At 44.1% G+C, this 24,639-nt stretch overlaps 1 protein-coding gene across 2 annotated transcripts in view; it reads left to right on the top strand.

Moving 5' to 3' along the window:
- The window catches only part of PDLIM4 (PDZ and LIM domain 4), a 379,210-nt gene extending 355,735 nt beyond the window's left edge, over positions 1-23,475 (top strand). For both annotated transcript variants that reach the window (XM_040405182.1, XM_040405191.1), the window contains 2 exons: positions 21,700-21,820; positions 22,301-23,475. In XM_040405182.1, the coding sequence (XP_040261116.1) occupies positions 21,700-21,820; positions 22,301-22,505 (326 nt within the window). In that variant the 3' untranslated portion in view covers positions 22,506-23,475. The remainder of the gene's footprint in view (positions 1-21,699; positions 21,821-22,300) is intronic.
- Positions 23,476-24,639: the final 1,164 nt, after the last annotated feature.

Raw genomic sequence — 24,639 nt, 5'->3', positions numbered from 1 at the left:
TATAACTTGGGGACAAACCTATCCAAAATTCACTTGAATAGGTTCAGGGGTTTAAAAGTTAGTATGGGCCATAATCCTGAGGCAAGAGGCTGATAAACAGGCCTCTCCAAAACCCAGTGGCGAGGTTGGTTTCGCCACATACCCCATTGTCGCAGCTGCTCAGGCATGGGGTCATCTCTGGGCTAACTCACCGGTAATGTTCGTAACAGACAATCAGGCTCTAGTTGACATCTTGGCCAAGGGTAGGGCTAAGTCCCAAAAGATCATGGCACTATTGCACCAGCTGGTATGGCTTGCCCTGTCCCACAATTTCCATTTACATTGCAGCCACATTCCGGGTCAGCAAAACGTAGCGGCTGACGCACTATCTCGGTTTAATTTCACACTCTTTTTTCAGGTCATGCCAGAAGCCGATCCACTCAGATGTCCCACCCCGGCATTCAGTTCCCTGACAATGGGCTAAATACACTCGTCTCCTCAGCAAGGGACCTCGCACAGCAGTCCCTCGCCCCAAATACGGCCAGGAACTATCAATCAGGCCTGAGAACCTACCGGGAGTTTTCAAATCTGCACCCACAGGGTGGCCTAGCGGACATCCCATACATCATGGCCTTTATCGCCCACTGTCATCACCATTTGCATCTCTCATACAACACCATCAAGTTATACCTTGCGGGCGTCCAACACCACACCATGCTCCACAACCCGGGGGGGAAGGGGGGGGCTCAATTTTTTCTGCGCATGCGGTCAAGGCCACCTTGCGTGGGGTCCAGAAAGGTAGGGTCAATCCCCCGTCCCGTAGACAGGCGGTCACAGGGGAGATGTTCCGGAGGTTGTCTTCAGCCCTGGATGGTGCCCCTTTTGGGCCCTTCTCCAGCTTAGTCATTAAAGCTGCTATGTATTTGGGCTTCTACGGGTTCCTTAGGCCAGGCGAATTCACTTGCAGTTCTGCGGGGCGTAGCGGTCTGTCCAAGGAACAGCTGGTGCGGAACCGGGACCATTATACGCTTAAGTAAACATCCACTAAAACAAGCCAAACAGGTCCCCGGTTGAGGTTACTTTTTTCCAGTCTGGCAATAAATGGTGCCCGGTACAAGTCTTCGGGCAGCTCATGCACGCCATCCATGAAGCTCCCCCTCACAGCCCACTGCTACCTCATCTTAATGGCTCTCTCACCTCCACGCAATTCATCGGCCATATCCGCACTCTTGCCTCTGCCTTAGGATTTGACCCTGACTCTATATCTGGCCATTCCTTCCGCATTGGAGCTGCTTCTGCGGCTTCTCAGCACAGGGTCCCCGCTCATGTCATCCGGAGAATGGGAAGGTGGCACTCGTCTTGTTTCACCAGGTATATACCTAACCCACAGGTTGACATTTCGCAGGCCTTTCAGTCTCTGGTGTAATGAGTTAATAAAATTCTTGAATTAACTTTCTTGGTTTCCTTTTTGCCCCCTTATAGGCTGCTCTCATACCCGGCTCCAGGCACAGCTCAGCCGATTTAGGTTCAAGGCGGGCACGCATGCCCGAGTCCGTATTATTAGCCACGACCACAAGTTAGTAAGACTGAAGCTCAGCCTGCATTTGTGGGAGGGGCTTGAGCCTTTATCAGCCCCTCTCTCCCTCACCTGGCAGGCGTTCCGGTCTTCAACCCACCCGCCCATTCCCCTTATTTTCTTAATCTTCTCCTTTAGGGCAGCCCCCTTATAGGCTGCTCTCGTACCCGGCTCCAGGCACACCTTAGCCGGTTTAGGTTCAAGGCGGGCACGCATGCCCGAGTCTGTATTATTAGCCACGACCACAAATATACACTGCTCAAAAAAATAAAGGGAACACAAAAATAACACATCCTAGATCTGAGTTAATTAAATATTCTTCTGAAATACTTTGTTCTTTACATAGTTGAATGTGCTGACAACAAAATCACACAAAAATAAAAAAATGGAAATCAAATTTTTCAACCCATGGAGGTCTGGATTTGGAGTCACACTCAAAATTAAAGTGGAAAAACACACTACAGGCTGATCCAACTTTGATGTAATGTCCTTAAAACAAGTCAAAATGAGGCTCAGTAGTGTGTGTGGCCTCCACGTGCCTGTATGACCTCCCTACAACGTCTGTGCATGCTCCTGATGAGGTGGCGAACTGTCTCCTGAGGGATCTCCTCCCAGACCTGGACTAAAGCATCTGCCAACTCCAGGACAGTCTGTGGTGCAACGTGACGTTGGTGGATAGAGCGAGACATTATGTCCCAGATGTGCTCAATTGGATTCCGGTCTGGGGAACGGACGGGCCAGTCCATAGCATCAATGCCTTCGTCTTGCAGGAACTGATGACACACTCCAGCCACATGAGGTCTAGCATTGTCTTGCATTAGGAGGAAACCAGGGCCAACCGCACCAGCATATGGTCTCACAAGGGGTCTGAGGATCTCATCTCGGTACCTAATGGCAGTCAGGCTACCTCTGGCGAGCACATGGAGGGCTGTGCAGCCCTCCAAAGAAATGCCACCCCACACCATTACTGACCCAATGCCAAACCGGTCATGCTGGAGGATCTTGCAGACAGCAGAACGTTCTCCACGGCGTCTCCAGACTCTGTCACGTCTGTCACATGTGCTCAGTGTGAACCTGCTTTCATCTGTGAAGAGCACAGGGCGCCAGTGGCGAATTTGCCAATCTTGGTGTTCTCTGGCAAATGCCAAACGTCCTGCACAGTGTTGGGCTGTAAGCACAACCCCCATCTGTGGACGTCGGGCCCTCATATCACCCTCATGGAGTCTGTTTCTGACCGTTTGAGCAGACACATACACATTTGTGGCCTGCTGGAGGTCATTTTGCAGGGCTCTGGCAGTGCTCCTCCAGTTCCTCCTTGCACAAAGGCGGAGGTAGCGGTCCTGCTGCTGGGTTGTTGCCCTCCTACGGCCTCCTCCACGTCTCCTAATGTACTGGCCTGTCTCCTGGTAGCGCCTCCATGCTCTGGACACTACGCTGACAGACACAGCAAACCTTTTTGCCCCAGCTCGCATTGATGTGCCATCCTGGATAAGCTGCACTATTTGAGCCACTTGTGTGGGTTGTAGACTCCGTCTCATGCTACCACTAGAGTGAAAGCACCGCCAGCATTCAAAAGTGACCAAAACATCAGCCAGGAAGCATAGGAACTGAGAAGTGGTCTGTGGTAACCACCTGCAGAACCACTCCTTTATTGGGGGTGTCTTGCTAATTGCCTATAATTTCCACCTGTTGTCTATCCCATTTGCACAACAGCATGTGAAATTGATTGTCACTCAGTGTTGCTTCCTAAGTGGACAGTTTGATTTCACAGAAGGGTGATTGACTTGGAGTTACATTGTGTTGTTTAAGTGTTCCCTTTATTTTTTTGAGCAGTGTATATTACAGATAGTTAGTGGGAGATGGTCAGTGTAGGTTATATCCTGATATAGTATAGTGTAGCTGTTGCAGTGCAGTGTGTTAGGTAGTGTGATAGGTTCTGCTGTCCATACATACATGCAGACCTGCTAAAATGTGAAGTTTCACACATTGCGACAAAATATGCGCATCATTAGTGCCGATTAGCGCAATCGCGAATATATTGGAGCACTCTAACTGCATATAAAGCCATTTTTAATGTTCTGCTGTGCCAACCATTTTCTCCAATCTCAGGAAACTTCTAGCAGCCTGGAAAATGTATCAAAAGTGACCCACGTCTGTATTTTGCGCGCATTAGGCGAATATTAAATTGTCGATTTTTCGCAATCAAGAAAATTTGTAAGTGTGTATTCAACTGTCCCCTACATCAGACAGCGGATATGAATCGGCACTGTTTATGGATATGCACAGTGGTCAGATAACCCTCCGGAAAGTCTGCCCCATATATACAGGTTGGGCCATTTATATGGATACACCTTAATAAAATGGGAATGGTTGGTGATATTAACTTCCTGTTTGTGGCACATTAGTATATGTGAGGGGGGGGAAACTTTTCAAGATGGGTGGTGACCATGGCGGCCATTTTGAAGTCGGCCATTTTGAGTCCAACTTTTGTTTTTTCAATAGGAAGAGGGTCATTTGACACATCAAACTTATTGGGAATTTGACAAGAAAAACAATGGTGTGCTTGGTTTTAACGTAACTTTATTCTTTCATGAGTTATTTACAAGTTTCTGACCACTTACAAAATGTGTTCAATGTGCTGCCCATTGTGTTGGATTGTCAATGCAACCCTCTTCTCCCACTCTTCACACACTGATAGCAACACCGCAGGAGAAATGCTAGCACAGGCTTCCAGTATCCGTAGTTTCAGGTGCTGCACATCTCGTATCATCTGAAGGCAATCGTCTATGCTGTGAAGATACGAGATGTGCAGCACCTGAAACTACGGATACTGGAAGCCTTTACTAGCATTTCTCCTGCGGTGTTGCTATCAGTGTGTGAACAGTGGGAGAAGAGGGTTGCATTGACAATCCAACACAATGGGCAGCACATTGAACACATTTTGTAAGTGGTCAGAAACTTGTAAATAACTCATGAAAGAATAAAGTTACGTTAAAACCAAGCACACCATTGTTTTTCTTGTGAAATTCCCAATACGTTTGATGTGTCACATGACCCTCTTCCTATTGAAAAAACAAAAGTTGGATTCAAAATGTCCGACTTCAAAATGGCCGCCATAGTCACCACCCATCTTGAAAGGTTTCCCCCCTCGCATATACTAATGTGCCACAAACAGGAAGTTAATATCACCAACCATTCCCATTTTATTAAGGTGTATCCATATAAATGGCCCACCCTGTATAATAATGGTAGATGAACTGTTCTGGCCTGCTGTATCTTTGCAGTCTGAGTCGTGCCACGACTTAGCACCGATACTAAGTCTGGTTTATGAACTTGGTTAATATCAAGTGCTTTGTTCACAAAGGGTCCATATCTGTAGCCCAAGTATAACACAATGGTGTTCATGTACTTGACAGCCAGAGTGGTCCCAGGAGAACCCCTTCCACCACTAAAGTAAGGCTACTTTCACACTTGCGTTCAGAGCGGATCCGTCTGGTGTCTGCACAGACGGATCCGCTCCTATAATGCAAACGTTGGGATCCGTTCAGAACGGATCCGTCTGCATTATATTTGAGAAAAAATTCTAAGTGTGAAAGTTAGTCAGATGGATCCGTCCAGACTTTACATTGAAAGTCAATGGGGGACGGATCCGTTTGAAATTGCACCATATTGTGTCAACTTCAAACGGGTCCGTCCCCATTGACTTACATTGTAAGTCTGGACGGATCCGTTTGGCTCCTCACGGCCAGGCGGACACCCGCACGCTGCAAGCTGCGTTCGGATGTCCGCCTGCTGAGCGGAACGGAGGCCAAGCGGAGCCATCCTGATGCATTCTGAGCGGATCCGCATCCACTCAGAATGCATTGGGGCTCTACGGATCCGTTCGGGGCCGCTTGTGAGAGCCTTCAAACGGAGCTCACAAGCGGAACCCCGAACACTAGTGTGAAAGTAGCCTTAAGGGCTAACTAATCATTCCCAGCCCTGCCCGATGCGTTTCTGGTGACCCTGTATCGGGCACCTCATCAGGAGCTGTGAGCAATTTTGCGAAGAACACTGGCTAGTTGCCTAAGTTAAGAAGCTGGCAGAGAACGCCTCACGTGGGTCGTGCAGCAGCATCTGCTCTAGTATGGCCGCACGTGCCTGTCTGCTCCTGCTCATTAAATAGGGATGAGCCAAGGATACGGGGGAAGGCACTTGTCTAAAGCTGCCAATCTAGGGAGAGGGGCGTTTCCAGCCTGAACGCAACGCCCCAGATCCCGATGTACCTCATGTAAGTCAGAGAATGTGCACCTCTAGCCGTAGCGTTGTAAATGTCAGGGGATCCTTAGGCGGCTATTCATAATCATAATGAAGGAGGGGATACATACAAATATAGTTAGGCACAGTGAAAATGGAGGTGGAAGGACAGAAATGATCCATCCACAACCTTTAAGCTTGACCTCATCACTGCTGTATAAAAAGATTAACACTGCCAAAGGGGTTAGTATGTTATGCATGTAGCGGTAGCTAAAAATAGAATAGGCACATTATAATTACAAGCTACATTGTATCTAGAAACCGCTGGCAGGAAGACATGGACCATGTTTACTCACAAGTCACGCTGTCAAAGTAGTTGAACACACAGCACTGACATTCACCTGGAGAGTCACCAGGTGAAAGGACAATTATAGAAGAGTCTCTTAGAGAAACCCGTATTTAGAAACAGGGTCCACTTGGATGAAAGTAATGGGTGGAATAGGGATAGGGAGTATGGACGGAGGGGAATGGTTAGCCAAATTACAAGAGAAGAGGGGGAGTGAATTATGGAATTAAATGAACTATGTATAGCTGCTTTGCTCATTCAGACCCCTAGGTTTCTCAAAACCTTTCTCAAAAGCCTATGGTCAATGTCACTCCCTCTGGGTGACTGACAGATCCGTTCTATACCCTGAAAGCTAATCACACCTGGATCCCCTGCGTGTTAGCCAATATAGCATTGCTTACCAATGAAAATATGCTTTAAGTAATACCGTACACGCACAATTTGATAGCTTTACTTTCTACAATACAGACACAAAAGAGAATAGCATCTATTATAAATAGAATAGATAAAGCTGTTCTAACAATAGCAAGGTAGCCCGCACATGGAAATATGTTGGAGATGAAGAGTTGAGAATGGGTTATATAAATACGGTACAGGCAGTTTGCCTTCCTCTATACTATGCCTGGAGAATAAATACAGAAAGAAACATAATCTTATCAGGAAATTTACTGATAAAGCACACAGAGTTTGGTATTCAATGTCAGGCCTTGCTGAATTGTGGCGATTCCTGTATAGATGTAATAAATCAGGAAGAACCGCATACTTTATTACTATTATGTAAAGCAATAATAAGATCCCTGCCAACAGCAACAATTCCTATCTGCCAGTATCTAGCAAGGAGCCCTACTGCTAGAAGAGCGGCATGAAAAAAAGTTTTGTGTTATCTTAGGATGACTGCTGCAACCACATAGGCCAAGTTCTCTTAAAACAATAGACGTGGGAGGTTTCTATGATTTCCTCCTGTCGTTCCATCGTAAATGCCCAATTACAAGCACTGTGAATCCCTGCATAGCAACAGATGGACTGACTGGTTCATTTCCAGCTATTAGCTCATTAAATACTAAGACCGATAGGTAAAGGCAGTAGTCAGCAGTCAGTGTATTCAGGCTTTTTGGGGTATTCATATGGAGAAGGTACTAAGGTGTTGATATGTACAGCATAATAGGTTCAATTACAAGGCCCTCGGCCCACCATTTGTATCATCTATGTGAGGCCTCTTTCACACGATCGTATGTATTTTTCTGTATTTTGCGGTCCGTTTTTCACAGATCCAATGTTCTTTTTTTTATGTTTCCGTTGTGTTTCCGTTCTGTATTTTTGCAAAAACATCTCCGTATGGTTTCCGTATGCAATCCGTTTTTTGCTGATTGCAAATGGAAACATAACATTTGTAATCCGTCACAAAGACCGTGATCGCCGAACAGTGTGCTGTCTTCCTGGCGCTAGAGTTCGACATATCGCGGATCGGGTTGACAGATTACTGGGAGGGGCTGGAGAAGATCCAGCGGTCATGGTCCATATCGGAACCAATGACAAAGTTAGGGGTAGGTGGAGAGTCCTTAAAAATTATTTCAGGGATCTAGGGCAAAAGCTTAGGGCAAGGACCTCAAAGGTAGTATTTTCCGAAATACTACCGGTACCACGGGCCACACAAGAAAGGCAGCGGGAGATTAGGGAAATTAACAAGTGGCTCAAGAACTGGTGTAGGATGGAGGGGTTTGGGTTCCTGGAGAACTGGGCCGACTTCTCTGTCGGCTACAGGCTCTATCGTAGGGACGGGCTGCACCTCAATGGGGAAGGGGCAGCTGTGCTGGGGAAGAAGATGGCTAGAAGGTTGGAGGAGTGTTTAAACTAGGGACTGGGGGGGAGGGTAATTACACTATAGAAGGGGAAGATAGTGCAGATAGAGACCGGGGGCAAGGTAGTGGGACTGGGGGAGAAATGGAAGGAGGGACAAGAACAGTTCAGAAGGAAAGGTGTAGGGTAAAAAATATACATAAACCTCTCAAATGTATGTATACTAATGCCAGAAGCCTGACTAATAAAACTGGTGAACTGGAATTAGTGATGTGTGAGGAGGACTATGACATAGTGGGAATAACTGAGACATGGCTGGATGATAGCTATGACTGGGCAGTTAATGTACAAGGTTACAGTCTGTTCAGAAAGGATCGTCAAAACCGGAGAGGTGGAGGGGTCTGCCTTTATGTAAAGTCTTGTCTAAAGCCCACACTCCGTGAAGATATAAGTGAGGGACATGAACATGTGGAGTCACTATGGGTAGAGATACATGGAGCTAAAAACAACAATAAATTACTAATAGGAGTCTACTATAAGCCACCTAATATACCAGAGTCCACAGAAAATCTACTACTAAACGAGATAGACAAGGCGGCAAATCATAATGAGGTGGTTATTATGGGGGACTTCAACTACCCAGATATAGACTGGGAAACTGAAACTTGTATATCTCATAAAGGAAACAGATTCTTGGCAATAACCAAAGACAATTATCTCTCCCAACTGGTTCAGGACCCGACTAGAGGGACGGCCATACTGGACTTAATATTAACCAATAGACCTGACAGAACAACAGACGTGCAGGTTGGGGGACACCTGGGAAATAGTGACCATAAAGTAATAACCTTCCAATTATCATTCAAAAGAGCGTTTCTACAGGGAGGAACAAAAATACCAAACTTCAAAAAAGCTAAATTTAGCCAACTAAGAGAGGCCATAGGCCTAACTAACTGGGACAAAGTCCTCAAAAATAAAAATACAGCCAAAAAATGGGATATCTTTAAAAACATCCTAAAATCTCATTGTGAGAGGTACATACCGTATGGGAATAAAAGGTTAAGGAACAAAAAGAAACCAATGTGGATAAACAGAACTGTAAAGAAAGCAATAAATGACAAAAAGAAAGCATATAAAACACTAAAACAGGAGGGTAGCACGGAAGCACTGAAAAACTATAAGGAAAAAAACAGAACATGTAAAAAACAAATAAAAGCGGCCAAACTAGAGACCGAGAGATTAATTGCCAAAGAGAGTAAAACTAACCCTAAAATGTTCTTCAATTATATAAATGTTAAAAAGTATAAATCTGAAGGTGTCGGCCCATTAAAGAGTAATGAGGGGGGAGTCGCAGAGAGCGATGAGGAGAAAGCAAAGCTGTTAAATATTTTTTTCTCCAATGTATTCACTGAGGAAAATAAACTGTCAGATGAAATGCTGAATGCTGAAATAAATTCGCCATTAAAAGTGTCCTGTCTGACCCAGGAAGAAGTACAACAGCGACTTAAAAATATCAAAATAGACAAATCGCCAGGACCGGATGGCATACACCCCCGTATCCTAAGGGAATTAAGTAATGTCATAGCCAGACCCTTATTTCTGATATTTGCGGACTCTTTACTGACAGGGAATGTCCCACAGGATTGGCGCATGGCAAATGTGGTGCCAATATTCAAAAAGGGTCCAAAAACAGAGCCTGGAAACTATAGGCCGGTAAGTTTAACATCTGTTGTGGGTAAACTGTTTGAAGGTTTTCTGAGAGATGCTATGTTAGAGCATCTTAACGGAAATAAGCAAATAACGCCATATCAGCATGGCTTCGTGAGGGATCGGTCATGTCAAACTAATTTAATCAGTTTCTATGAGGAGGTAAGTACTAGACTTGACAGCGGCGAATCAATGGATGTCGTGTATCTGGACTTCTCCAAAGCATTTGACACTGTACCTCATAAAAGGTTAGTATATAAAATGAGAATGCTCGGACTCGGAGAAAACGTCTGTAAGTGGGTAAGTAACTGGCTCAATGATAGAAAACAGAGGGTGGTTATTAACGGTACATACTCAGATTGGGTCACTGTCACTAGTGGAGTACCTCAGGGGTCAGTATTGGGCCCTATTCTCTTCAATATATTTATTAATGATCTTGTAGAAGGCTTGCATAGTAAAATATCAATTTTCGCAGATGACACTAAACTGTGTAAAGTAATTAACACTGAAGAGGACAGTATACTACTACAGAGGGATCTGGATAGATTGGAGGCTTGGGCAGATAAGTGGCAGATGAGGTTTAACACTGACAAATGTAAAGTTATGCTTATGGAAAGGAATAATGCAAGTCACCCATACATACTAAATGGTAAAACACTCTGTAACACTGACATGGAAAAGGATCTAGGAATTTTAATAAACAGCAAACTAAGCTGCAAAAAACAGTGTCAGGCAGCTGCTGCCAAGGCCAATAAGATAATGGGTTGCATCAAAAGGGGCATAGATGCCCGTGATGAGAACATATTCCTACTACTTTACAAATCACTGGTCAGACCACACATGGAGTACTGTGTACAGTTCTGGGCTCCTGTGAACAAGGCAGACATAGCAGAGCTGGAGAGGGTCCAGAGGAGGGCAACTAAAGTAATAACTGGAATGGGGCAACTACAGTACCCTGAAAGATTATCAAAATTAGGGTTATTCACGTTAGAAAAAAGACGACTGAGGGGAGATCTAATTACTATGTATAAATATATCAGGGGGCAGTACAGAGATCTATCCCATCATCTATTTATCCCCAGGACTGTGACTGTGACGAGGGGACATCCTCTGCGTTTGGAGGAAAGAAGGTTTGTACACAAACATAGAAAAGGGTTCTTTACGGTAAGAGCAGTGAGACTATGGAACTCTCTGCCTGAGGAGGTGGTGATGGTGAGTACAATAAAGGAATTCAAGAGGGGCCTGGATGTATTTCTGGAGTGTAATAATATAACAGGCTATAGCTACTAGAGAGGGGTCGTTGATCCAGGGAGTTATTCTGATTGCCTGATTGGAGTCGGGAAGGAATTTTTTATTCCCCTAAAGTGAGGACAATTGGCTTCTACCTCACAGGGTTTTTTTGCCTTCCTCTGGATCAACTTGTAGGATGACAGGCCGAACTGGATGGACAAATGTCTTTTTTCGGCCTTATGTACTATGTTACTATGTTACTATGTTTGTAAACAGTAAATACGTGGGAATGGATCCGCAAAATACAGATGACATACGGATGTGTTCTGTGTGTATTCCGTATTTTTTGCGGACCCATTAAAATGAATGGAGCGATGGGACGTTATTTGCGGACAATAATAGGACAAGTTCTATCTTTAGTGGAACGAATATATGGAAATACGGAAACAGAATGCTCACGGAGTACATTCCATTTTTTTGGCAGATCCTGTGAAATGAATGCTTCCGCATACGGACCGCAAACAGAAACCACAAAAACGGATATAAATGTTTGTGTGAAAGTAACAGCCTTAGTAACAGCTCTAAGTTGTTCTCAAGGCACCAGCACATAGAATGATGTGTCTGTATCATTGACTACATTGGTCCTTATTAGTATGGATCATTTGTAAGGTTTCAGAAACTTAGAACCCTTTGCAGGAATACAGAGCCTTGCCTTTGTTCTCTCATGTCCTATAACTAAGTTGTCTCCAAGTTTCATTGCCAGTAGACCCATATAAACAGAACTACACTGCTCAAAAAAATAAAGGGAACACAAAAATAACACATCCTAGATCTGAATTAATTAAATATTTTTCTGAAATACTTTGTTCTTTACATAGTTGAATGTGCTGACAACAAAATCACACAAAAATGTAAAAATGGAAATCAAATTTTTTAACCCATGGAGGTCTGGATTTGGAGTCACACTCAAAATTAAAGTGGAAAAACACACTACAGGCTGATCCAACTTTGATGTAATGTCCTTAAAACAAGTCAAAATGAGGCTCAGTAGTGTGTGTGGCCTCCACGTGCCTGTATGACCTCCCTACAACGCCTGTGCATGCTCCTGATGAGGTGGCGGACGGTCTCCTGAGGAATCTCCTCCCAGACCTGGACTAAAGCATCTGCCAACTCCTGGACAGTCTGTGGTGCAACGTGACGTTGGTGGATAGAGCGAGACATGATGTCCCAGATGTGCTCAATTGGATTCAGGTCTGGGGAACGGGCGGGCCAGTCCATAGCATCAATGTCTTCGTCTTGCAGGAACTGCTGACACACTCCAGCCACATGAGGTCTAGCATTGTCTTGCATTAGGAGGAACCCAGGGCCAACCGCACCGGCATATGGTCTCACAAGGGGTCTGAGGATCTCATCTCGGTACCTAATGGCAGTCAGGCTACCTCTGGCGAGCACATGGAGGGCTGTGCGGCCCTCCAAAGAAATGCCACCCCACACCATTACTGACCCAATGCCAAACCGGTCATGCTGGAGGATGTTGCAGGCAGCAGAACGTTCTCCACGGCGTCTCCAGACTCTGTCACATCTGTCACATGTGCTCAGTGTGAACCTGCTTTCATCTGTGAAGAGCACAGGGCGCCAGTGGCGAATTTGCTAATCTTGGTGTTCTCTGGCAAATGCCAAACGTCCTGCACAGTGTTGGGCTGTAAGCACAACCCCCACCTGTGGACGTCGGGCCCTCATATCAACCTCATGGAGTCTGTTTCTGACCGTTTGAGCAGACACATACACATTTGTGGCCTGCTGGAGGTCATTTTGCAGGGCTCTGGCAGTGCTCCTCCTGTTCCTCCTTGCACAAAGGCGGAGGTAGCGGTCCTGCTGCTGGGTTGTTGCCCTCCTACGGCCTCCTCCACGTCTCCTGATGTACTGGCCTGTCTCCTGGTAGTGCCTCCATGCTCTGTACACTACGCTGACAGACACAGCAAACCTTTTTGCCACAGCTCGCATTGATGTGCCATCCTGGATAAGCTGCACTACCTGAGCCACTTGTGTGGGTTGTAGACTCCGTCTCATGCTACCACTAGAGTGAAAGCACCGCCAGCATTCAAAAGTGACCAAAACATCAGCCAGGAAGCATAGGAACTGAGAAGTGGTCTGTGGTTACCACCTGCAGAACCACTCCTTTATTGGGGGTGTCTTGCTAATTGCCTATAATTTCCACCTGTTGTCTATCCCATTTGCACAACAGCATGTGAAATTGATTGTCACTCAGTGTTGCTTCCTAAGTGGACAGTTTGATTTCACAGAAGTGTGATTGACTTGGAGTTATATTGTGTTGTTTAACCTCCTCAGGACCGCCGTACGCAGGATTGCGTCTTTGCGGCGGCCCTGCTCTTCTGGGTGGACGCGCCGACGCGTCCTCTCGCGAGACGCGAGATTTCCTGTGAACGCGCGCACACAGGCGCGCGCGTTCACAGGAACGGAAGGTAAGAGAGTGGATCTCCAGCCTGCCAGCGGCGATCGTTCGCTGGCAGGCTGGAGATGTGTTTTTTTTAACTCCTAACAGGTACATTAGACGCTGTTTTAATAACAGCGTCTAATATACCTGCTACCTGGTCCTCTGGTGGTCCCCTTTGTTTGGATCGACCACCAGAGGACACAGGTAGCTCAGTAAATATGTTGCACCAAGCACCACTACACTACACCCCCCCCCCCCCTGTCACTTATTAACCCCTTATTCACCCTTGATCACCCCTGATCACCCCATATAGACTCCCTGATCACCCCCCTGTCATTGATTACCCCCCTGTCATTGATCAACCCCCTGTAAAGCTCCATTCAGATGTCCGCATGATTTTTACGGATCCACTGATAGATGGATCGGATCCGCAAAACGCATACGGACGTCTGAATGAAGCCTTACAGGGGCGTGATCAATGACTGTGGTTATCACCCCATATAGACTCCCTGATCACCCCCCTGTCATTGATTACACCCCTGTCATTGATCAACCCCCTGTAAAGCTCCATTCAGATGTCCGCATGATTTTTACGGATCCACTGATAGATGGATCGGATCCGCAAAACGCATACGGACGTCTGAATGAAGCCTTACAGGGGCGTGATCAATGACTGTGGTTATCACCCCATATAGACTCCCTGATCACCCCCCTGTCATTGATTACACCCCTGTCATTGATCAACCCCCTGTAAAGCTCCATTCAGATGTCCGCATGATTTTTACGGATCCACTGATAGATGGATCGGATCCGCAAAACGCATACGGACGTCTGAATGAAGCCTTACAGGGGCGTGATCAATGACTGTGGTTATCACCCCATATAGACTCCCTGATCACCCCCCTGTCATTGAATACACCCCTGTCATTGATCAACCCCCTGTAAAGCTCCATTCAGATGTCCGCATGATTTTTACGGATCCACTGATAGATGGATCGGATCCGCAAAACGCATACGGACGTCTGAATGAAGCCTTACAGGGGCGTGATCAATGACTGTGGTTATCACCCCATATAGACTCCCTGATCACCCCCCTGTCATTGATTACACCCCTGTCATTGATCAACCCCCTGTGAAGCTCCATTCAGATGTCCGCATGATTTTTACGGATCCACTGATGGATGGATCGGATCCGCAAAACACATACAGGCGTCTCCCTGGAGCCTGATCACCCCCCTGTCATTGATCACCCCCCCCCCCCCTGTCATGCTGCATTCAGATGTCCGTATGATTTTTACGGATCCACGGATACATGGATCGGATCCGCAAAACACATACGGACATCTGAATGGAGCCTTACAGGGGGGTGATCAATGACAGGGGGGTGATCACCCCATATAGACTCTCTGATCACCCCCCTGTCATTGATCACCACCCCTGTCATTGATCACCCCCCCTGTCATTGATCACCCCCCTGTCATTGATCACCCTCTGTAAGGCTCCATTCAGACATTTTTTTGGCCCAAGTTAGCAGAATTTTTTTTTTTTTTTCTTACAAAGTCTCATATTCCACTAACTTGTGTCAAAAAATAAAATCTCACATGAACTCACCATACCCCTCACGGAATCCAAATGCGTAAAATTTTTAAGACATTTATATTCCAGACTTCTTCTCACGCTTTAGGGCCCCTAGAATGCCAGGGCAGTATAAATACCCCACATGTGACCCCATTTCGGAAAGAAGACACCCCCAGGTATTCCGTGAGGGGCATATTGAGTCCATGAAAGATTGAAATTTTTGTCCCAAGTTAGCGGAAAGGGAGACTTTGTGAGAAAAAAATAAAAAATATCAATTTCCGCTAACTTGTGCCAAAAAAAAAAATTTCTATGAACTCCCCATGCCCCTAATTGAATACCTTGGGGTGTCTTCTTTCCAAAATGGGGTCACATGTGTGGTATGTATACTGCCCTGGCATTCTAGGGGCCCCAAAGCGTGAGAAGAAGTCTGGTATCCAAATGTCTAAAAATACCCTCCTAAAAGGAATTTGGGCACCTTTGCGCATCTAGGCTGCAAAAAGGTTTCACACATCTGGTATCGCCGTACTCAGGAGAAGTTGGGGAATGTGTTTTGGGGTGTCATTTTACATATACCCATGCTGGGTGAGATAAATATCTTGGTCAAATGCCAACTTTGTATAAAAAAATGGGAAAAGTTGTCTTTTGCCAAGATATTTCTCTCACCCAGCATGGGTATATGTAAAATGACACCCCAAAACACATTCCCCAACGTCTCCTGAATACGGAGATACCAGATGTGTGACACTTTTTTGCAGCCTAGGTGGGCAAAGGGGCCCATATTCCAAAGAGCACCTTTCGGATTTCACAGGTCATTTACCTACTTACCACACATTAGGGCCCCTGGAAAATGCCAGGGCAGTATAACTACCCCACAAGTGACCCCATTTTGGAAAGAAGACACCCCAAGGTATTCCGTGAGAGGCATGGCGAGTTCCTAGAATTTTTTATTTTTTGTCACAAGTTAGTGGAAAATGATGATTTTTTTTAATTTATTTTTTTCATACAAAGTCTCATATTCCACTAACTTGTGACAAAAAATAAAAACTTCCATGAACTCACTATGCCCATCAGCGAATACCTTGGGGTCTCTTCTATCCAAAATGGGGTCACTTGTGGGGTAGTTATACTGCCCTGGCATTCTAGGGGCCCAAATGTGTGGTAAGGAGTTTGAAATCAAATTCTGTAAAAAATGACCAGTGAAATCCGAAAGGTGCTCTTTGGAACATGGGCCCCTTTGCCCACCTAGGCTGCAAAAAAGTGTCACACATCTGGTATCTCCGTACTCAGGAGAAGTTGGGGAATGTGTTTTGGGGTGTCATTTTACATATACCCATGCTGGGTGAGAGAAATATCTTGGCAAAAGACAACTTTTCCCATTTTTTTATACAAAGTTGGCATTTGACCAAGATATTTCTCTCACCCAGCATGGGTATATGTAAAATGACACCCCAAAACACATTCCCCAACTTCTCCTGAGTACGGAGATACCAGATGTGTGACACTTTTTTGCAGCCTAGGTGGGCAAAGGGGCCCACATTCCAAAGAGCACCTTTCGGATTTCACTGGTCATTTTTTACAGAATTTGATTTCAAACTCCTTACCACACATTTGGGCCCCTAGAATGCCAGGGCAGTATAACTACCCCACAAGTGACCCCATTTTGGAAAGAAGAGACCCCAAGGTATTCGCTGATGGGCATAGTGAGTTCATGGAAGTTTTTATTTTTTGTCACAAGTTAGTGGAATATGAGACTTTGTATGAAAAAAAAAAAATCATCATTTTCCACTAACTTCTGACAAAAAATAAAAAATTCTAGGAACTCGCCATGCCCCTCACGGAATACCTTGGGGTGTCTTCTTTCCAAAATGGGGTCACTTGTGGGGTAGTTATACTGCCCTGGCATTTTCCAGGGGCCCTAATGTGTGGTAAGTAGGTAAATGACCTGTGAAATCCGAAAGGTTCTCTTTGGAATATGGGCCCCTTTGCCCACCTAGGCTGCAAAAAAGTGTCACACATCTGGTATCTCCGTACTCAGGAGAAGTTGGGGAATGTGTTTTGGGGTGTCATTTTACATATACCCATGCTGGGTGAGAGAAATATCTTGGCAAAAGACAACTTTTCCCATTTTTTTATACAAAGTTGGCATTTGACCAAGATATTTCTCTCACCCAGCATGGGTATATGTAAAAAGACACCCCAAAACACATTCCTCAACTTCTCCTGAATACAGAGATACCAGATGTGTGACACTTTTTTGCAGCCTAGGTGGGCAAAGGGGCCCATATTCCAAAGAGCACCTTTCGGATTTCACTGGTCATTTTTTACAGAATTTGATTTCAAACTCCTTACCACACATTTGGGCCCCTAGAATGCCAGGGCAGTATAACTACCCCACAAGTGACCCCATTTTGGAAAGAAGAGACCCCAAGGTATTTCGTGATGGGCATAGTGAGTTCATAGAACTTTTTATTTTTTGTCACAAGTTAGTGGAATATGAGACTTTGTAAGAAAAAAAAAAAAAAAATCATCATTTTCCGCTAACTTGTGACAAAAAATAAAAAGTTCTATGAACTCACTATGCCCATCAGCGAATACCTTAGGGTGTCTACTTTCCGAAATGGGGTCATTTGTGGGGTGTTTGTACTGTCTGGCCATTGTAGAACCTCAGGAAACATGACAGGTGCTCAGAAAGTCAGAGCTGCTTCAAAAAGCGGAAATTCACATTTTTGTACCATAGTTTGTAAACGCTATAACTTTTACCCAAACCATTTTTTTTTTTACCCAAACATTTTTTTTTTATCAAAGACATGTAGAACAATAAATTTAGAGCAAAATTTATATATGGATCTCGTTTATTTTGCAAAATTTTACAACTGAAAGTGAAAAATGTCATTTTTTTGCAAAAAAAAACATTAAATTTCGATTAATAACAAAAAAAGTAAAAATGTCAGCAGCAATGAAATACCACCAAATGAAAGCTCTATTAGTGAGAAGAAAAGGAGGTAAAATTCATTTGGGTGGTAAGTTGCATGACCGAGCAATAAACGGTGAAAGTAGTGTAGGTCAGAAGTGTAAAAAGTGGCCTGGTCTTTCAGGGTGTTTAAGCACTGGGGGCTGAGGTGGTTAAGTGTTCCCTTTATTTTTTTGAGCAGTGTATTATTGAAGCCAAGTGTATATTATGCCATATACAGATAATATGTTCCCTTTTCAGCGTCCAGGTGATCAAATGCTGATTCATTTCACTTGGCACAAGGACAAATTCATATTGTTTTCAGTTGGATCAGAAACGATTAATCAGGCCAGTAAAGGAGCCCACTGTACATTCTAGAAAGTATGAGCGCACAAGCAGAGCTTCCCCATGTCAGGTCTGCTGAAGCAATGTAACCTCAAATATGCTCTTATGCAATACAGTCATCTGCTGTGTCTCCACATCTGTACAAATATGGAGTGACGTCTCTTATGAAAACTAGTCCACAGCAGCAGATTTCATTCCAGGTTTTAAAAAGAAGTGTCCCGTCATGTATTCATATTGTATTATTTGTATTAATATTGTGATATTGTATTCATATGTTTTAATAATTTAGTAATGTACTAATTTATAAGCGCTGCCCAATTAAAGCTGTGCTGCAGCCCAACCACGCAGCTTAACCCCTTCATGAAAATAAATTTTCAGGTTTTTTCAACTTATTTTTTAATGCTTGCTTTCCCAGAGCCATAACTCTGGGAAAGCAAGGTGGAATGTCCAAATGGGGTGGAATTGAAAAAAAAAAAAAAAAAAAAGCTATTCTGCCATAGTTTTATGGGTTTTATTTTTGGGTCAGTACATTTACAGTGATACCACATTTATATAGCTTTTCTTGTGTTTTGATGCTTTAAAAAGCTCTTAATCACAATATTTTGAGCCCCATAAATTTTTTATATTTAAGTCTGCAGGTCAGTGTGAGGGTTCTTTTTTTGTGAGTAGATCTGTAGCTTCTATTGATGTTTTTGGGGAGGTGTAGCAAAAAAAAAAAAAAAAAAGGCAAATCAGCCATAGCACCCTGCAGCTATGATGCTCTTGAGTTGATATTATGTTTAACTTTAAAGACCGACATTCACCATAAATTTACAGCAGGTGGTCAGGAAAGGGTTAAAAATACCCTCCCATCCACCGAAAATCTGCCACCAAAACAGAGTCTGTGAGCTATCCCATTAGTGATCAGACTGAGTGCTCAAAAATCTCTCTGTACTAGCATTAAAAGTCCGGTGCCACTGTTCAACTACAGCTCCACAGTCCTTTCCCACCATGTTCTACCGTAATCTCTGTATTCCGTGCAGGGAAGGAAAGGTGAATCATCAGTGCTTATCTTCCTAATAAGAGACAAAACTGAAACCTATAGAGGAGAGTTACCTGCCAGACATTAACTTATTCACTGTCCTGGACCATTAGGAGTGCAGCCGTTAATATTATCTCTGCCCTAGACCAGGGATGGGCAAACTGTGGCTCTCCAGCTGTTGTAAAACTACAAATCCCATCATGCCCTGCTGTAGGCTGATAGCTGTAGGCAGACTGGGCATACTGGGAGTTGTAGTTTTACAACAGCTGGAGAGCCGCAGTTTGCCCATCCCTGCCCTAGACCAACAGGGATGCTGCCAGTAACTGTGACACCGCTCGTGGACCATCAGGGATGCTGATATTAAAGTATTGACTGCCCTGCCACAGACATCGTCAGAAACCCATCACTACCCTAGATCACCAGGGATTTTGTCTGGAACCTTTCTAGCACGTTAGACCACCAAGGAAGCTTGCATTAACAGATACATTTAATGCATACATTAAAGGGAATCTGTCATCAGGTTAACCAAGCTATTCTATCTGAGGGCATAATTATAATAATGACAGACACCCTGAATATAGTATAATTTGTAATTATTAAGGCTGGAGCCACACAGCAACTTTAGACATGACACACTTTGCATGGCGAAAGATCACAGTGTAGCAGTGCAGCATCTTAATTAGTGAAAATGAATTGGGTTGTTTCAACCCGCAAGTTTCCACAATCCGACAGTCGTGAAAAATCCAAACCTGCTGGGATTTTTGAGACTGTTGCATCAAGGTAGCAGCAGTGTGACCCATCCACTTTCACTAGTTCAAATACTCCAGTGCAACACTGATCTTTGGCCATAGTAACAGTTTATAAGTCTGAAAAAACACATCTGTCCATCCAGTCCAGGCTATTATCCTGCAAATGAATCCAGAAGAAGGCAAAAAAAAAACTGTGAGGTAGAAGCCAATTTTCCTCATTTTAGGGGAAAAACTCCTTCCCAACTTCATTCAGGCAATTAGAATAACTCCCTGCATCAACAACCTCTCCAGAAATCTAATAACTGTAGCCTCTAATATTACATTCCAGAAATACATCCAGGCCCCTCTTGAACTCTCCAGTCTCACTGCTCTTACCATAAAGAATCCTCTTCTATAATTGTGTAGAAACCTTCTTTCTTCTAGTTGTAATGGATGTCGCCTTGTCACAGTTACAGTCCTGGGGATAAATAGATGATGGGAGAGATCTCTGTACTGACCCCTGATATATTTATACAAAGTAATTAGATCTCCCCTCAGTCATCATTTTTTTTCTAAACTGAATAACCCTAATTTTGATCTTTCTGGCTACTGTAGTCCACCCTTTCCAGGTATTACTTTAGTTCCCCTCCTCTGAACCCTCTCCAGCTCTGCTGTGTCTGGCTTGTTCACAGGAGCCCAGAACTGTACACAGTACTCCATGTGTTGTCTGACTAGTGATTTGTAAAGTAGTAGGACTATGTTCCCATATGCACTCCATAATCTTTTTGGCCTTGGCAGCAGCTGCCTGACACTGGTTTTTACAGCTTAGTTTGCTGTTCACTAAAATTCCTAGGTCCTTTTCCATGTCAGTGTTACCCAGTGTTTTACCATTTAGTATGTACGGGTGACTTGTATTATTCCTTCCCATGTGCATAACCTTACATTTGTCAGTGTTAAACCTCATCTGCCACTTCTCTGCCCAAGCCTCCAATCTATCCAGATCCCTCTGTAGTAGTATACTGTCCTCTTCCATGTTATTTACTTTACACAGTTTAGTGTAATCTTCAAAATTTATATTTTGCTGCGCAACCCCTAGTGATATGTTTTGCATCCAAAGTTTTTGTGTATTCCCAGCCTTAATTATTATAATTTATGTTATAATCGGGATTTCTGTCACTACTTAGTGTTGCCCTAAGGTTGGATAGCGGTGACAGATCCCCCTTAAGGCATTAGGCGGTCTAAGGCACAGAAGGGGTTAAATCCCCTTCCCTGTTGATCTAGGGTAGTAAAGTTGTTAATGCAAGTTTCTCTGGTGGTCTAAGGTAATGGAAAGGTTCATGCCAACATCCATTGTGAGCTAGAGTAGTGAGAGGTCTCTGATAATATATCTGGGTTTAAGGCAGTGAAGGCATTAATAACTGCATCTGTTGTGGTCCAGGGCAGGAATAGGATGAGCCCCAGCCTAAAGCCTTTCTACAGTATATGTGGATAATAAAAAAAAAAGACACAGGAATTCTTTGCCTGTATCTATTGTGTTTTCATACATCTCACTAAATGATACAGGCAAGGAAAGCTGATCTATGACGGAAGATGTCCAGATTTCTGTCAGAAGCTCAGTGTACACTTTTAAGAAGTAGTTTCAGATCTATCTGACTTGTTGATGTGCTGCCATGTTATAGTAATCTCAGCCTGTTTGTGGTTTAGGCAGGACTCTGTACACATATCTGATATACTATTTTTATACTTGGCAGGTGAAAAGCTAGAAAGACCAGCCAGCTCCAGGAATGTCAAGTCTCCTGTGTCTAAGCTGAGCAGTCCACTGACTGGCTTACAGATGCTCCCGGAGTGCACCAGATGTGGGAACGGGATTGTGTAAGTAACAAAAATAATCTTAAAATACAGAATTTCTCCTTACTATACAGATTCTTTGTAGAATTTGCCTGGGTCGTTGGTGCAAATAAAGATCAATGCAGTTGTACGTATGTACCACAGGCCAACATGTGAAGAACCTTGCACTTGTTTGAGAATTTGAGACATAGGTATCAAGTTGTTTTTTTTTTCGTTTTCTTTGCATTTGCTTCAAACACTGTTATATTTATACATATGCCCCGAGATTAAAAAAAAAAAACTACTAAAATCTTTGAGCTCATTATACAAATTTTTCTGAAATGTATAATGACAGAAACATGCAACAGCAGGGAAACCCACTTAGACTTTTACCAATGGGACCTTTTGTTAAGCAGTAAGATAATTTCTCACTTTTTGGGGTTACACTTTCATGGTTTTCCACTGACACATTCATGTTTGTATGGTTCTATGGTGAGTAATTGTATTTTCTCCCTCATCATACAGCGGTACTATAGTCAAGGCTCGAGACAAGCTCTATCATCCAGAATGCTTCATGTGTGATGATTGTGGCCTCAACTTGAAACAGAGAGGCTATTTCTTTATTGAAGAGCAGCTGTACTGCGAAACTCACGCCAAGGAGAGAGTCAAGCCTCCAGAGGGATATGATGTTGTGGCTGTTTATCCCAATGCCAAAGTTGAACTTGTCTAACTATTAAAGCAATCTTGCTGGAGAAGTCTACAGTCTTACAGAGCAATACTCCCAGAGCCCTTCCCACAAGAAATAATAGTTTTACATTCCCTTGACAAGACATCTCCATGCTAACATTGTATCCAAGAAAACCATGCAGAACCACAATGAAAACGCTTCAGAATATACATTTACTTCCTGAATGAATTACACTGAACATAATATCTATAGGGAGCCATGTCAGAAAGGTTTCTAACCCTTTTTTGCATTAACTACCCATATGTCTTGCGTTGCTCTTTGTTTAATATGCAGTCTATATGTGTGCAGTCTACAGTTTTTCTTCTTTTGGCACCAACAGAATCCGCTGTAAATACTAAATAAAATTGTTCTTCTGCGCTAATAAAATATATTGTTTTTAGTATTTTCAAGCAGTGTCTTTTTTGTATCTGACAATCCCCAAAAGTCATATGATAACAGGTTACTGTGTTTAGTCTATGTATACCTTATTATATATAGCTTTTCCTTCTGGACATCCTGTTGCAGTGTGTGCAGATCTTCTCCATGCCGTATTCTGTAGCATGGCACTTTTGGGCTCTTCACATCATGCTATAGCCCTTCATTGAGCATTTTGCCAGGGGACTAGGGGGAGATTTATCATCTCCTATGCGCCAAAAAAGTGACGTTTAAAAGTCACATCGGCGACTTTTTAACTGCCACTTTAAAAAAAATTGTTACATCTGCCACTTTTAGTCATCCTCAACACTTTTCTGAAAGCGCGAGTGGCGAGCTGCCCTGACAAGTTTATCTTCATTTAGTAGTATTGTAGTCTACCATGCTATTGTGTCCTGCAAAGACGCACAGAAATAGAAGCAAGTCGAAGTCCAAAGTTTAATCCCTTCACGCATTTGGACCTAACTGTACGTCCAAACTGCAAGTGACAGTGCATTTGGACATACAGTCACGTCCAAACTGCTTACCGGAAATTTGGCAAAAGAAACGGGAAACAAGGCGCTCATAGGGTAGTAAGTTTTGGGTACCAGATTTAGAGAGTATGCTGTGTCAATTGTTATACTCACCTCCTAATATTGTGCGTGTGTCATTACAACACTCGCGAAGGCGGGGGGGAGGGGTGTTGTGCTGCCAGTATCTTCTTAGTTCTTGGAGTTGCCTTGGAGTGATGCAGAGTACTGTAAAAAGCTGTGTACTGGGGTCGTACACGATTTGATACCTCTTGGCGCAAAACCACATCTGCGAGTGACGTCTTTTAAAAAGGTATTTATTATTCAGGTGACAAAGCGTTTCGGAGTGAGGGTACTCCTTTTTCAAGTCTAAAAAATATAGTAGTATCTCATACAGTATATTATAGTATCTCATACTACTATATTTTTTAGACTTGAAAAAGGAGTACACTCACTCCGAAACGTGTTGTCATCTGAATAATAAATACCTTTTTAAAAGACGTCACTCGCAATTGTGGTTTTGCGCCAAGAGGTATCATATCGTGTACGACCCCAGTACACAGTTTTTTACAGTAAACTGCTTACCGGGGCTGTGACACTATAAAGTGTCACAGCCCCGGAGTCTCCACTCTCCCCGAGAGCAGAGACACCGGGGAAGCCGGCAAGGGACCAATCAGAGTGGCCCCTTGCCAGCCAGCGCTCTGATTGGTTAATCTCTACAGATTAACAAATCAGAGCGCTTCAGTGACAAAATGCTGGTTTCAGGCTGTGATCTCCACTCCACCGTGTCTGTCCCATATGCTGCCATTGCCCCCCAGATGCCCCCTGCAGCCTGATCCACTGTGCGGCTGTGATGGAAGAGGCTCAGGAACGAGCCACTGCCATCAGCAGACACACTGCTGCTACGGCCGAAATCGATGCTGGCATCGACCTCGGCCATTTAACCCCATAGATGCTGTGGTCAGTAGCCGCCAGCACTATCCATGGGGTTGAGAGGGAGAGAGTTCCCTCTTTCTTCTATTGGGCCACCGCTGCTGTGATGGCAGCGGCCCAATGGTTACCATGGCAACCGGACGCCTTTGTAAGGCTGCCATGTACCTAAGACTGATCAAACCCTAAGGGTCTGATCAGCCTGAGGCCTCTTTCAAACTAACGTGCGCGCTCCATGGCCGTATTGCGGACCGCATTTGTGGATC

The sequence above is a fragment of the Bufo bufo genome, chromosome 1 (genome assembly GCF_905171765.1).
Source record: "Bufo bufo chromosome 1, aBufBuf1.1, whole genome shotgun sequence".
NCBI classification, from domain to species: Eukaryota; Metazoa; Chordata; class Amphibia; order Anura; family Bufonidae; genus Bufo; species Bufo bufo.
The sequence above is the reverse complement of the archived record's forward strand: the minus strand, read 5'-3'. Positions and strand labels throughout refer to the sequence as shown.